This window comes from Onychostoma macrolepis, chromosome 15 (assembly GCF_012432095.1).
Source record: "Onychostoma macrolepis isolate SWU-2019 chromosome 15, ASM1243209v1, whole genome shotgun sequence".
NCBI lineage: Eukaryota > Metazoa > Chordata > Actinopteri > Cypriniformes > Cyprinidae > Onychostoma > Onychostoma macrolepis.
Genome location: NC_081169.1, coordinates 13,278,928 through 13,294,613, shown reverse-complemented (window position 1 = coordinate 13,294,613; position 15,686 = coordinate 13,278,928). Strand labels below are relative to the sequence as shown.

General features: G+C 34.2%; 1 protein-coding gene across 5 annotated transcripts in view; it reads right to left on the bottom strand.

Moving 5' to 3' along the window:
• cadm1b (cell adhesion molecule 1b) overlaps nt 1-15,686 on the bottom strand; it is a 182,842-nt gene that overhangs the window by 63,285 nt on the left and 103,871 nt on the right. For 3 of the 5 annotated variants that reach the window (XM_058745271.1, XM_058745269.1, XM_058745273.1), the window contains exon 2: nt 3,892-3,912. The exons of the other annotated variants lie outside the window; for them this stretch is intronic. In XM_058745271.1, the coding sequence (XP_058601254.1) occupies nt 3,892-3,912 (21 nt within the window). The remainder of the gene's footprint in view (nt 1-3,891; nt 3,913-15,686) is intronic. 5 annotated transcript variants of the gene reach the window in all.

Here is a 15,686-nt window from a genome sequence, read left to right as displayed (position 1 = left end):
AGAACTTCTCAAAGTTGATACACATGAAAAGGTACTCTGGGAATGTGTTTTATTAATTTTATATTATATTAGTATTATTAATTATTATATATGCATTTTAATGCGAGAGTTGGCTTAATAATTCATTTAAAGAAGCAATTTTTAGAAGGTTATTAATGGCTTCTTCACTTCAAATATTCATTTTCATTTGCACTTCCAAGTCATGGCTGCTTGCCAACAGGTTGACGTGAAACTGTCTAAAAACAGACGATGGAACGCAGTTGTTAGGCAAACATAAACCTGTCCAACAGCTGTTTAGACAGCATCCTTTCCTGTCAGCCAGTGAAATTGAGTGCAACTGGGAAAGGAAATAGCTACTTTTCTGTTGAATGCACAACTTTACCATCTCAGATGTACCTATTCACAAGCACGCGGTAGGTTTGAACTATGCCCCTATTAAAGAAAGTTTTGAACTGGCTTTGTCAGAATGGCATAGGCATAAAAGAATTACTGATTCACTGACTGCAGAGTGTGGAGGCGTGCAAGTGCAGTAGTGAATGTCTTTGCATTGTGAAGAAGTCATTTGAAATAGATTACACGTCTGAATTTAAACCCATCTGTATGACTAGAAAAATTTCTTTTATGCCTTTTTTTCTTCACAAAATGGTTTCCTCAAAGTCACTTCCTTTACAACTGTTGTGTTTCCAGGTTTTTCTTCACTGTGTGAACGTCACAAAGCCTGTCATGAAAAAAAAAAAAAAGATTTGAAAAACAAATTATATTCTGCAAAAAGAAAATAAAGCCTACATTTAAAACCATTACGATTTCTAAAATTGACATTATTTCAAGAACATTTTTACCCCAACTCTCATTAGCATAATCTGCCCTGATGTTTAACTTTTACTATTCCTATTATGTTAAGTGATAATTTTCTTTATGTAATACAGTAATTTTAACAGTCAACAGTCAGTTTTAACAGTTAAACAAAACTGTTGAACAATGAAAGCAGTACCAGTAGAATTATGTATTTGCAATTTATCTCTATGAAATTTCACATTACGCTAAATATGATAACGAGAATCTTTTATCTCATTATGCTAATGATAATTGAAGAAGATGTCATTAAATAATGTAAGTGCAAAAAAAAAAAAATTCTTAATGGTCATAAAAGAAGCTTCATTTAAGCAAATTGCATTCTTTGGATTGTGGTGATAAATTGACTGTGACATGTGATTCAGGCTACTGCCGTTGATATGTTACACCGTGTCCTAACCAGACACGACACGACAACGTGAATTGACAGACTTTATCAAATATCACAGCCATTCAGAAGCAAGAAGTGCACTGCACTTCCAACGAAATGGACAAGTTTATAACCTAATTGATAAATACTAAACCTTTTTAACATTATTAAAAGTACGTAATGAGTGACCGATATTTTGGATATCTTGGACCGATATATGTGACCCTGCATCACAAAACCAGTCTTAAGTCGCTGGGGTATATTTGTAGCAATAGCCAAAAATACATTGTATGGGTCAAAATTATTGATTTTTCTTTTATGCCAAAAATCATTAGGATATTAAGTACAGATCATGTTCCATGAATATATTTTGTAAATTTTTTTACGTAAATGTATCAAAACTTAATTTTTGATCTGTAGTATGCATTGCTAAGAATTAATTTGGACAACTTTAAAGGCAATTTTCTCAAAATTTAGATTTTTTTGCACCCTCAGAATCCAGATTTTCAAATAGTTGTATCTCGGTCAAATATTGTCCGATCCTAACAAACCATACATCAATGGAAAGCTTATTTATAAATGATGATTTATAAATCTCAATTTCGAAAAACTGACACTTAAGACTGGTTTTGTCGTCCATGGTCACATATTGTCACGGAAAACACTTGTTGGTTCACATTGAGTTCGCCTTTTCGTACATGTTTGCTTAAATTTAGCTTATTTTCAACATCTGAGGTAAACTATCTATTGTTGCTTTCCATATGGCTGTAAATGTCACACAATATGAGATTCAAACTCAAATTAGACACTTTTAACATTGAATAAAACACATAGTTAGTACCTGAGATCATCATTGTAATAGTTTGTATGTTGTTGTTCCTATAGAAACAGAAACAGTTTCTAAAATAGAAACTTTGCATGTCGCTGTCGCAACTGGTTCGGACAAAAACTTAGATAAACATGGAAAAGATACATTTTATTGTGTGTCGCGGCATGGCATCGCATTGCGTGTAGTTAGGACACGGTGTTTCCCTTCACCTATTAGAGTAGAAGTGTAAAGTACAGTGACACTGTACTAAACTTTAAATATGGCTACTATAATAATTTAACTAAGTCAATTAAAGTAAAGTAAAGTAGTATACATTTTTAGACACATACCAGTTTTGTACTGGATAGTTAAACAGTGGAAGGTCGCTTTTGATAACATAGACCTTTGTCACATATCTATACGTGAGTGTTATCTAAATCCATTACCTTAAATTACTGATATTTATTGTAATTTTAAGATTCATGCCATTAAAAAAGTCAGCGGTTATTTTCACTGAGTGTAAATAGCGATAGAGGCTATTTACACTCAATGAAAATAGCATGTTTTCTTAGCAATATATGCTATTTACACTAAGTAGAAATAGCTATAGATTCTATTTACACTATTTTAAACTAGCAGGATTTTCTGCTATTTATACTACTTATTGCAAATAGTGGCAATTATTTGCACCTCAGTATTGTACTACATTAAAAAACGAGCCTGTCCGCCAACAAAAAACGACCCTATAGGTCGTTTGTGCAAGCACCTTATTACGACCTATATTTACGTTTTAAAGTTAAGCGCCCTCTAGCGCGCGTAAAAATAATGACAGTGTCGTTTTGCGTCTGTCATCATGAAATGACATATGACTGTCATTACCAATCAAAATGCGTGTTTATTTAAATGCAATGTGTGGACTTTTTACACCGATCTCACGATAATTCATACATATTTTACTAGGTGGCTAATTCGTACGAATGACCACACCTAACCCCACCCCTAAACCTACCCCTTACAGAAATCATGCGAAATCTTTCAGGGATTTGGGCAAACGACCTATACGGGCATATTGGTTGGAGGACAGGTTGAAAAAAACAGTATGTAATAATAACATTGAGTGTAATTTATCATTTTAATTCAAATTATTAAATGGATGCCACCTTATTGGGACAATACAAGCCCTCCCTACACCTACCCTAACCCTACCCAGTTTTTATTGAAAATAAATGCCTTTCCGATGTGATATGAGATTTGAAAAGAGACTATTTGCACTTAGTGTAAATAGAAATACCGATTTAAAAAATGCCAATAACAAACACTTGAAACAGCTGAACGAGAATTACTTCTAAGGGTTATGATAAGGGTTACAAAATTATACAGTTTGTAAAAAGTTGTTATTAAAAAAGCTAAAATATTCCATTTTAAGAGCACTTGAATAAGGTAGAAATGTTAGTAACAGTTCTCGATATCTGTGAAGAACTTGGCCAGGAACTCATGTGGGAAGAGAGTGTAAAGGTTCAGGAAGATGAGTCTTGCGTAAATCAACCACGAGTTTCATCTAGAATTATTCAATGGAAATCTGAAATGTGCCTGGTCCTGGGTGTTTTAATATTGCACAAGCGGTTTTGATGAAAAACTTCTAAAATGTCTATAACTTAGAGATAACAAAGCAGACAAGGTATGTCAGATTCTTAGGATCAGAAAAAAGGAACATTTAAGGTTGAAAAACATGCAGACTGCCTCAACGGCCAGCTGTAAAACCATGCAAAACTGGAGGAAAAAAAAAACGTGCAAAGAAAGAAAAGTTAGGAGTAGGAAGACGCTGAAAGGTGATGAGATCCAGATAGAAGAAGAACAGTACCTGATATGGTCTGAGCAGCTCCTGAGCAAGCGTAAGGAAAAACAGGACACATACAGTAGTGTTAAAGCAGGAAACTTTCAACTTTTCACTTCATCAGATACTTTGCATGCATCAAATTTCATTCAGGCCTGGATTTTAATCTTCTCGTAGCATATGTTAGATGACATGACACTACTGAGTGAGATCCCACACTTCTTTCTTTCCCACATTAGCATTTCCTTCAAGTCCTGTGTTACACTGTCCTCTTTTGATGGCAAACTGCCATCCCTGTCAAAGTCAAGGAGACTGTTGTAGAAGAAAGAGAGCTATAGAGTTTCCACTGCTGGACATCACAGACAGAGCAGAAAGACAAGAGATATACTGGCTGAAAAGGCGAGCTGATCTCATTTGTATTCGTAGGGATCCGTATGTAAAGTGTGCAGGTACATTTTTTGTACAGCTGAATAGACACAGAAACATTCAGAATCATTTGGACACTTTCTAAAATGTAAATGCACACCTTTTGAGAACCTTTGTAAAGTTCTGCTGCCGGTCAAGTACAAACTTCATGCTTTGCTTATGCTTGCTTTTTAAAATTGAGTGTTGAATGAGCATGAATCTATTTATAATAGCTTTAAAAAGTAAATGATGAATGCATTGTAAAAAATTCCAAAACAGATTTAATTTGACTATCATTTACTAAAATGTTTTAATTAAAAGCAACATTCTATAGTACCTATATGTCAGCACCCATCAAAAGTCTTATTTTTTGACATTATAAAGAGTTCTGCATGACTCACTAGAAAAGTATGAATCTGCAGGCTCTCTCACATCATTTGCCTTGAGGGAAATTTCCCAAAAATGAGTGTTAGGACTAGCATTATTATAATTAAACATCTCAAATACTGCAACAGATGTCCAAGATCTCAATATCTAACTAACAATCAAGTTTGCAGACGTTTCAAGATTGTAAGCATATCAATTAATATGGAGACAGTGTATGATAAACAGCATGAGGCTAATGAGTCCTGTAAAAAGTCTCCTCGATTCATCCAGCCTCTCACAGCAGACATACAGCGCTATAAATAGAGGATCCTCATGTCAATAAGCTCCTCAGCCTGACGTGTATCAGACGGGAGTTATGGCATGTCAGTAGGGCAGTGATTAGATGTCACCGCTGTCAGTCTTCTTACAAGATATTGATGGTCAGATTTCAGCAGAAGCCCATTTGATGCCATCCGAGTGTAGACAGCTGTGCTAGCAAGGCATCGTTCAAAAAGGATGATTTTGAAAGCTTATTCCTCTCAAACAACAGTTGTGCAATATGTTACAACTACAAAACTGATAGATATTAGGATTTGAGGAAATGACTAGAGTAAATCACATTACACCTTTTTGGGATCCTCATTTACTCACCCTCATGTCGTTCCAAACCTGTATAACTGTCAGTGGTACACAAAAGATTAAAAAATATTTTGTTTTGAGATTTGAATTGACCCCAGACCTGAAAAAATAAAAAAAAATAAACAAAATATCACATTTGGATTAACATGGGGGTGTATAAATGAACAACAATTCAAAAGCCTATAATCAGGAATATATATATATATATATATATATATATATATATATATATATGTGTGTGTGTGTGTGTTTTTTTTTTTTTTTTTAAATGCTTTTTTAAAAAAAAGATGCATTAAAATTGTTTTCTGAAGCTATATGAGACCTTTGTGTGAGGAACAGATAGATATTTAAGTTGTTAACCCTTGTAAAAAAAAGTAATATATTTAAAACACATGTATTTCACACCAAGTATATTTCAAATCTATTAAAATATTTACTGACATATTGCTCGAGACTTACTGATATAAAAATTATAATTAAACTTTATTTAGAGTACTACTTGTGCACAATGCACATTTCTTAATCTTAAGTCTAAAATGTGTTTTAACATCACTACTGATGAGGACTGTAGGATCTTTGAATGATAAATGAAAGATATTTAAAGTGTACCTGAAGTAGACTTGCAATAGTTCCACTTTGGCACAATCAAATATACTTCAGTATACTGTATCTTTAGTATCTTCAGCACTACTGGCGCACAATTAAAGTGCATTAAACTCAAAATTCACTGAAAATCTGCCTAGTATTATCCTTTCCTTGAATGGTTCGTAATAATTCATAAAAAAAGTATTGATGTCTGAATACATGGAAGAACCACAGACTGTATAATTTCAACTTAACGATTCGTCATTAATCGCAACACTACATAGCCAGCTCAAGAGAAAGATTTCAGTGAGTTACAACTAACTTTAAAGGAACACTCCACTTTTTTTGGAAATATGCTCATTCTCCAACTCCCCCCATTAGACCAGTAGCACCGCGTTCAAAAATGACCAAAGAGTTTCGATATTTGTCCTCTTTGGTCATTTTTGAACGTGATGCTAGTGGTCTAATCGGATTCAATGATCTATGCTAAGCTATGCTAAAAGTGCTATCGCCAGATCCAGAGATCAGCTGAATGGATTCAAAAACGGTAAAACTCAACTTATTAACTCTGGGGGAGTTGGAGAATGAGCCTATTTCCAAAAAAAGTGGAGTGTTCCTTTAAGCTATATTATGGTTTCATAACACTTGAAATATAGATCACAAGTCATGCAGGCCATTTTTATGATATTTCTAAAAGCTCTAGACACTATTCATTGTAAATACCTGCAAACAGAAAGCAGAACTTTCTTCATAAATTCTCAGAAAGAAAGTCATACATGTTTGAAGCAACATTAAGGTGAGTAAATGAAGACCAGATAAAGAATTCCATTAAGTAGCTAAGATCAAGCTAGTGTTTTTGACTATTTATTTATAATATGTGCATTAGTAAATCACATTAGGAACTAAAGTTGACCTCTGAATTGTGCCCTGCAGATATTCAGCCCCATTTCCCCTTTAATTTCACAGTTATATTTCTGGTTACCCCGCTGAGCGGCCATATTTGCGTATTCCGACCATGAGCACAATGCTATGTGCTTCTGTCCGTTTCTGTGGTGTGACTTTGAGCTTGTATGTGACCCGCTGTGCTTTCATTTAATTAAAAGGGTAGGGGTGGAGATTCAAAGTGTACCTTAACGGGGATCTGATGGAAAAATCTGTGCATGCCATGTGCGCCCAAGGACACATGATTAGGTCCTACGACCACCACAAAGCTCCTGGCTGGAAAACAATGACATTCTTTCTTGGACCATTTGTAAAAGTGATTCTGTGCTTTAATAGTGCCTTATAAAACTTTATATGATGCTACAAATAGACTTTTAACCCAGCTCCTTCATTACAAGGTAATAATAAATTCTACATTTAAAGCATTAAAGAAATAGTTCATCAACATTTACTGACCCATCATTAACACTTGCTGTTACTTTATTACTTTGTTTCCACAACTTAATTTGTATCCATCCATTTTTTTTCTTTTTCACAGATGTGTAGAAAAATTTGCATCATGTCACTTGATCACCAATTCATCCACTGTTTGGACTCTCATTCTGACGGCACCCATTCAGTGCATTGGTGGATCCATGGGTGAGCAAGTGCTGTAATGCTAAACAGTGTCAGGGAGTAAGTTACATGTAACAAAAATAAAAGTAGAAATTTTGAAGCATAGCAGCTGGTTTGAGCTGGTCCTGAGCTGGTTATGAGCTGGTCCTGAGCAGGAACTAGTTTCAGTAGGGCCAGCACATAACCAGCTTAAACCAGCCCATAACCAGCTCAGGACCAGCTTAAACCAGCTCAAACCTCCATTCTTCAAAACATACCTAACCAGCATATGCAGGGTTTTTTTTGTTTTGGTTTTTTTCTTCAAGAGGGATGAGTACATTTTCAGCAAATTTTCATTTGTGGGTGAACTATTTGTTGAAGTCAATTAAAATGAGTGAACAAATTATTACGATATGGCCATGATTTCCCTAATATAAGGGAAGGAATTAATTTAGTTAAATACCAGCAACTACATAAAACTAGGAAACAAATTAGTTGTGGGAACAACTTTCTAATTATTATTATTATTTTTATGTTTTTGGCCCTTTGACAGCCCCTGGTCTCTTTAAACCTTTGTTAAAGACTTTCATAAAAAGAAAAATCTTCACAAAAGTATATATTAAAAATCTAAAAAGGTGAGTAAATGATGATACAATAATTTTGGAGTGAACAATCGTTTTAATTATCATGTTGTCATAAAGCACTATGATCGTTCATGTTTTGTCTCGCGTTCTCATTTCACAATCCCTTCCTTCACCAGTCCCAAATGTGTTTTTAATGCCCATTGAGCATAAAATATAATTAAACTGAGAGAAACAAATGAAAGCACTATCGCCTGTAAGTGTTCTGTATGGTCACGCACTCACTACACTAAAGAAACATTTGTATAGACTTTCCATGAGATCAAGCAGAAAGAGCTTCTCTCTCCAGACGGCATATGTACTGATATCAGCCTCTTAGATATGTGTGAATAGTTATCAGAGAGTGTGAAAAGAACCTATTCTTGCTCTGTTGTTGGCCATTTTCCACTGGATACAAGATAAACGGTAATATTTATTCCAGTTTAAGTCTTAAAGCTTAACCCGCACTGTTGAAATGCTTATTTTGTGGAAGGTGCACCTATTAGCTTATATTCTTCCCTTTTCCCCATAATGCACTATTTCTTTATATAATAATCTGTGGTGGATGGCTGTGTGCTCCTGTCCCTGAGTCTGTCATTTGGAGCATGGGGACAGGAGGTGGATAATGAGAACATAAGGGTGAGAGGAGCTGACAGGGACATCATCCTCCCACTACGACCGACAGAACACAGGTCACAGAACAGTCACTAAACCTGCGCTCACCCACCTGGACTTCACATTAAAAATCTCCCTGCAGTGGACCAGGTCCACTCTGACTTTCTCCAAATACTGAGAAAATGCAATCGGTGGCACTGACTTCAAAATCACAAGATAATTACACCGCTTTGCATGTAATGATTCAGGAAGACGATTCTTAATCAAAATGCAACTAACTCTATTTAGCATAGCAGAATAAATAAGCCCATCAGATTTTAAAAAGCAGATCTTAGTGAATCAAACACATACTACAACAGTTGTAGTTTGATTCCTGAACATACAGTATGACTCTTATGAGCCAGTTAAGTGTGATTCCCAAACATGACTCTTATGAGCTACTTTTTTATTAGTATTTATTTTTAAAACAAATGCATACGGATGAACGAGTGTAGTGTGATTCAGAAAAAAAATGACTCTTTCAGTATGAGTCAGTTCTTTCAGTGAACCAAAAACATGCAGCGCAACAAGTGTAGTCTGATTCCAAAACGCATGACACCACTGATTCAGTTCTTTTCAGTGAATCAAACACATACACTACAATCGTAAGTAACTCCCGGGTAAGTGACTCTTATGCACTGGTTCTTTTTAGTGAATCTAACCAGCAGTTGGTGCAAAAGAATCGACTTAAATCAAAAGCTTGTGATTCAAAATCAAACTGATTCATGGAATCTGTCACTCCATATGGTTCTTTTTAGTGAATCAAACACATAAAACACAACCTGTGTAGTGTGATTCCCAAACAAATTATTCTTATGAGCCGGTTATTTTTAGTGAATTAAAACATTACAGTGCAACAAGTTTTCGATGCTTAGGAAAAATTGAATAATAATGAAAAAAAATAAATAAATAATAACAATGTTCAATTTTATGTTTCCTTTTGTCTGGTAAACAATTTTGGTACTGTGTTGTGCTCATTTGATGACCAATCTGTGTCCTGAAGTGAAACCAGTTAAGGACCGCTGATTTAGGTTTGTCCAATTTGCGAGGAAGGCTTCATATGCTCCATTCATTATAGATATTATAATTCAATCATAAGTGTCATACTATGGGAAATCATCTATCCATTTAAAAGGTTAAACCAATTACACTGCCATAGTGAACCGTTCTACAGAAACACTTCAGAAGATCACGATTCAAGCAAGAACGTTCAGCGCAACAGATACACAAACTGCTCTCCCCAAAACACCTGTGCTATTCAGTCACTGCGTCCCGCCAATCAGATCCCTGGGTAATAGCATCCATCAGGCCCAACTCCATTTACCATGAGAGGCACAAAAATGCATCAATTTGTTTGCTTTTTTAATGTCTTTTGTAGCACGCAATCAGACACCTGTCAAAAACACCTGCTGCCTATTTGTTGGGCTACAAAATAGAAAGGTGGCCCCTTTGTCTCGCCTAAGAGTTTATAATCAACGCTGTGTTTCCACACTGCAACCAGCATTTTTCAATTTCCCCTTCTCCTTTTCTTAATAAAATCACAGCAATCAATCAGCTGTGGGTGGGGGGGAATGAATGATGAAGCAAACATCTCGGCTAACCAAGCCTTCATTTGTCTAGCATAAGAGGAAATGTGCACCGCGAGGCGCGCTAATAATTACTTTTATTCAACTTTTGGCAGGTCAAGGTCCCTTTCTGGATGACTTTCCATTTGAGACCTATTATTTACAACATATCATATGATTTTTCACCTGGTGGTCCTGGTCTCTTGTTCCTATTGATCGTATTGCAATTACATATTTAGATAAATTAAGATAAATATTTAAGAAATAGCACATAAGCAAGAGTACATGGAAGCTCATTTTCTCACAATTCAGACTTTTTCCTTGCAAGTTTATATCGCAATTGCAAGTTAGAAACATCTCGCAATACAGATTTTTCTTCTTCTCTGAATTCTGAGTTTACTGTACAGCACATCTAGCAATTCTGGGGTTTTTTCCTTACAATTTGTTTCTGCCACTGAAAAATAACTAAAACAAACAAACAAACAAAAAGGTAATTGTGACTTTCTATTTCACAATTCAGATTTTTTCCCCAGAACTGAGAATTTATATCTCACAATTACCCCCACCCCCCCCCAACAAGAGACCAGGATGTGAAAAAAAGAATTATGAGATAAAAATGAAAGATGAAATGTCAGATACTGTCACAATTGCACAATGACAGGATTCATTGTGAATTTTTGTATTTTATTTTGTGCCACAAATAAGCTTCCATAAGAGCATGCTATTGCTTTTAAACAATATTTAATTACATTTCAGAAAAAAATTTGGCCAGATAAATGTCACAGCTAGGAAAGTACTAACTGGTAAATATTCACATTATTCTAGACTATTGTTTTGTGTCGTAATGTTTGCACTCTATTTGATTCAAAGGACCAAACTGTATATTTGTTGCAGGGATTAGGAAACGATCACAGAACATAAGCGATAAAACAAGCAAACAGTATTTTTGCAGGTCACAAACAAAACAAGTGTGGCAGGAAAATAATTTTCCAGTATGCTGGTTTGACAGTGGATAATATCTTTTTACTGGCTAATATCCTTCATGTAGGCGGCTGAGCTAAGCATTTCTAACCCTGTACAGTATACAGGGTTGTCATAACCCAGTGGAGCTAATATAACATTTATCTTTAGTATCTGTTATACATTACAAAACATGAATCAGAGCATTAAAAAATCTTTAGTACCTTTTCCCCCAACAAAACATATACAGTATTTGTTTTGACACGTTCTTTCTTTTAATTTCCATTTCCTTCTACTTCTGAAAATGAAGTCTCACCCCTGAGGAGATGCAAAATAAAGTGTTTGATTAGTTGTTGTTATTCACAGGCGACTAGAGATTTCTTCCTTTGTGTCTACACCGGTTCGGCTCCACGCAATATTACTGACCAGGATAACACATTAAACATTCAAATATCTTTATTTGAAACTAAAAGGAAATTATATTATTTATATTATTTAATCATTGCCTAAATGATTTGTGTGGAATAAAAAAGAAGAAGCATAAAAGCTGTGTAGAATAAAAAATGAAATTGTTTTATTATAATATGTATTCATCTACTTTTTTCATATAATTAATACTTTTATTCAGCAGGGATGCATTGAAACTGATCAAAATTGACAGTAAAGGCATTTACAATGTTACAAAAGATGCTAATCTTTTCTATTCATCTATATATTCTATTTTCTGTTTGTATTCATCAAAGAATCCTGAAAAAAATGCATTGTGGTTTACTCAAAAATAGTATGCAGTACAACTGTTTTTAAGAATGACAATAATAGGAAATGTTCCTTGAGCAGCAAATCAGCATATTAGAATGATTTCTGAAGGATCATGTGACATGAAGACTGGAGAAATGATGCTGGAAATTCAGCTTTGCCATCACAGGAATAAATTACACTCTTTAAAAAAAATAAATAGGGCTCAATATACTATATAATTTGAAGGAGTTTTTCATATTATTTTTTTACAGGTGTTTTACCAGTATGTTGAATTTTACACCTCATTGCATTGTGTTTTAGAGTTAATAGAAATGTCTGTAAAATTAATGGATAATGTCGTTTGTAATGAGCTGCCAGTACTTTTTCTGTTATTTTACGGTGTACATTTTAAAATATACTGTAATATGGTACTATATGGTAGAATATATAGGCCTATATATACATACCCAATTACATGCCTTTTGCTGTCATGCTATTGAAAGAAACTGGTAAAATGACAAGAAAATGATGGGGACTAGGACTGTTAATTATCATGTGTTGTGACCAGCGTGTCTCACAAAGAGTCTTTAAAGCATTTCAGATGACCTGAGAAGAATGTGGGCTGTTATGGCCTCACATCTGACATCGCACATGAAACTTCATATTGCTATGAGCATACAAAAGGATCCGTGAAGCGATAAACAATTTGAATATTTCCAAAACATGTTTCCTCACTGAAGGTATTCATTGACTGAGTGGCATTTTCCTCCCACAAACAGACCACAACTGTTATGCTACACCTGAGCCCATGTCTCAAAGGCTTATGGTTTGGACACATACGAATATTAAACAGCGGCACACTGCATTGTGTCTGAATTATAATCATTCTGAATTATGACTAAATGATGTGTAGACTGCGCTAGTATTCCAGTGCTCCTCCACTTGTAACGAATGCCTAGAAATGTTATGCTATATTAAAAGAATAAATGACATTCAGTCACTTAATGTTTCCAGAGTGTGAGCGAGCTTCATTCTCCATGCATCATAGCAGACGTGATGACGCAAACAAGTTGCATGACGAACTATGTGTCAGCTTAATGATTCACCTTGTGCTGTGGAGACCTCATGCAAAAAAAAACCCTCAGGGGAAACATAATTTATATTTCAGGGACTAAAATCAATATCATTACTTCAAAATAGTTACGGCTTTAAAACTGGTTTAAATACTAAAAATAATTACATAAAAGCCACGATTGATTATTTACTTACTCTAATGTTGTTTTGAACCCATATGATTCATTTTCTTCTGTGTAACATAAAACGAAAAATTCTGAAAAAAAAGTACTTATGTGCACTGTTTTATTTGCGCCTTCGATTTTTATTTTTTATTTTACAAATAAGATTATTTGAGTATGCTTTACAAGAAAATACAATTTCAGTTTTTCTATTTCAAAAGAAAGATCCATTCAGCTTGTTACCTTTTTTTTGTAATATTTGATGAAATTTACTAGCAATTTCTGAATGAAAATCAATTTTCTACATCAATTTTTTTTTTCTGTGTACCATAAAAGTTTCCATATGACATCCATATTACTTCTGAAGAGATGTTTTAAAAGATGTATTTGTAACAGTGACTGATTTGCGAAGGAATTGTTCTTTTAATTTGAACTTTTTAATGAATCAATGAATCGAGTTCACTGAACTGATCAATGATTCAGTCACCGCTAACAGTTTGAAACTTTGAATGTTTGAAAGAAGCCTCTTTTGCTTACCAATGCTGCATATATTTGATCAAAAATACAGTAAAATAGTAATATTGTGAAATATTATTACAGTTTAAAATGACTTTTAATATATTTTAAAATGTAATTTATTCCTGTGAAATTTCAGCTTCATTATTCAGAAATCATTCTAATATGCTGATTTGCTGCTTAACTCTTCGGGGTCTGAGGGTGTTTTGGGGCCCCGGAGAAGTTTTGACATGCCCTGACATTTGTGCTTTTTTCAGTTGCTTATAAACATTTTAATGGCTAAAGTCTAAAGAAACACTTATCAATGTTGAAAAGTTTTTGCTGCTTAATATTTTTGTGTAAACTGACTCTTTTTTTTTCAAAGTTCAAAACAACTTAATTTACAGTTGTAACATAAATGTCAATTTTGATCAACTTTAATGCATCCTTGTTGAATAAAATGATTAGTTTCTTTAAAAAAAACTTACTAACCACATACTTTTGAATGGTAGTGTGTATATATATATATAAAAACATGCAAATAAAATATATCAGAATTTCTCCTTTGGTGTTCTGCAGTACATTTTGAAACGAACCGTTTCTTCAAGTCTGTCTGGCATATGTTGTACGACGTTCAAAAATCAACAATTTTAACAGTAGTTCAAATTGTGCAGATACAACAGTCGTTTGTCCTTATGGAGGAAATTCAAATCAATATTAATTCATTCCAGTTTGCTATTTATGCTCCATTTTACCTGCTGCCAGTGTAAAGTATGTCTTATTGATTGACTGTGTAATTACCCAACTCGCTTGCTTAATTTGTTGTTAATTTGCCACTGATGGCAATCACATTTGACTGGCGAGAAGCCTGGTGCTCAGCAGCTAGTGTTTATCCTCCATCTGGCTTCTGCGTCGCCGTGTGTGTGAGTGTGTGTGACTGAGAAATATGTCTAAGCAAAAGCCATGGCACTAAAATAAGGTTTTAAAGCCTGGTCCATAAAGTCAGTAGCGTCTGCCAGAATTCATTGCTTCGGTTGGACGATCACTGAAGTGCTGCAGAATGCTGGGCGACGACGTGGCAAGTGGGGCACGTTTAAGATAAAAAACTGTGTTATCCGTGGTTTGTCATTTAGGTTCTGACATGCAGGAAGTGTGATATACATCTTTGCTGCTTCAAAGCACATGGCAATTTACACACAAGCGCTTTCTTTTACTGGCTTTCAGCATCAGATGTAGCACGGCTCACGCACATATTACGCATACTGATTTAGTCCATATGTATGTATACATGTATTCTATTACGGTTGCATTTCATTCGTTTTGTAAATAACCTGATGTTTCTGTTGTCTGCTATGACTATCGGTTATCGTTTTTTCTCTTTTTCCTGCTTGGTGCTTATTTAATCATGTTTTTCACATGCTAATCATAAATATTCTATAAATGAGTCTCATTTAGGTATATAACTACCCCCTGTGAGGCAAGAGCATATTTTCTAGAAAAATAAAAGAGAGAGAAAATGCTCTGCAGTGAAGAGGCGTAAAACATATATTCCCCAAACTAAAGTCCCACTTTAAGAGATGTTCTGGCTATTAAACAAAAATGGTTTCACTTACTGTATTTTTTTTTATTTCTGTTCTTTCTTTAAAATTGTTGTTTTTTGGTATGTTTTTAGAGATGCAGTAAGAATAAAAAAAACGATGCAGCATATATAAATATGAAAGGATGGTTCTTATGTAGATACTGACTATTTACATACAACTAGAAAAAAAGAAAAACAAATATGTAAATTGGAAGTAAAAATATAAAGTTTTTTTTTTTTTTTACATTTTAATGATAAAGTATAATGAATTCATATAATGACTTTTTTTTTTTTTTTTTTTTAACTGTAACACTACTTTGGAATTATTTAAATGAATGAGAAATTATGTAAATATAAATTTAAAAAATTTAAAGTTGATCATTATTATTATTTATACTTATGTATTTCAATTCGATGCAAAACTTTACATGCTAATCATGAACGC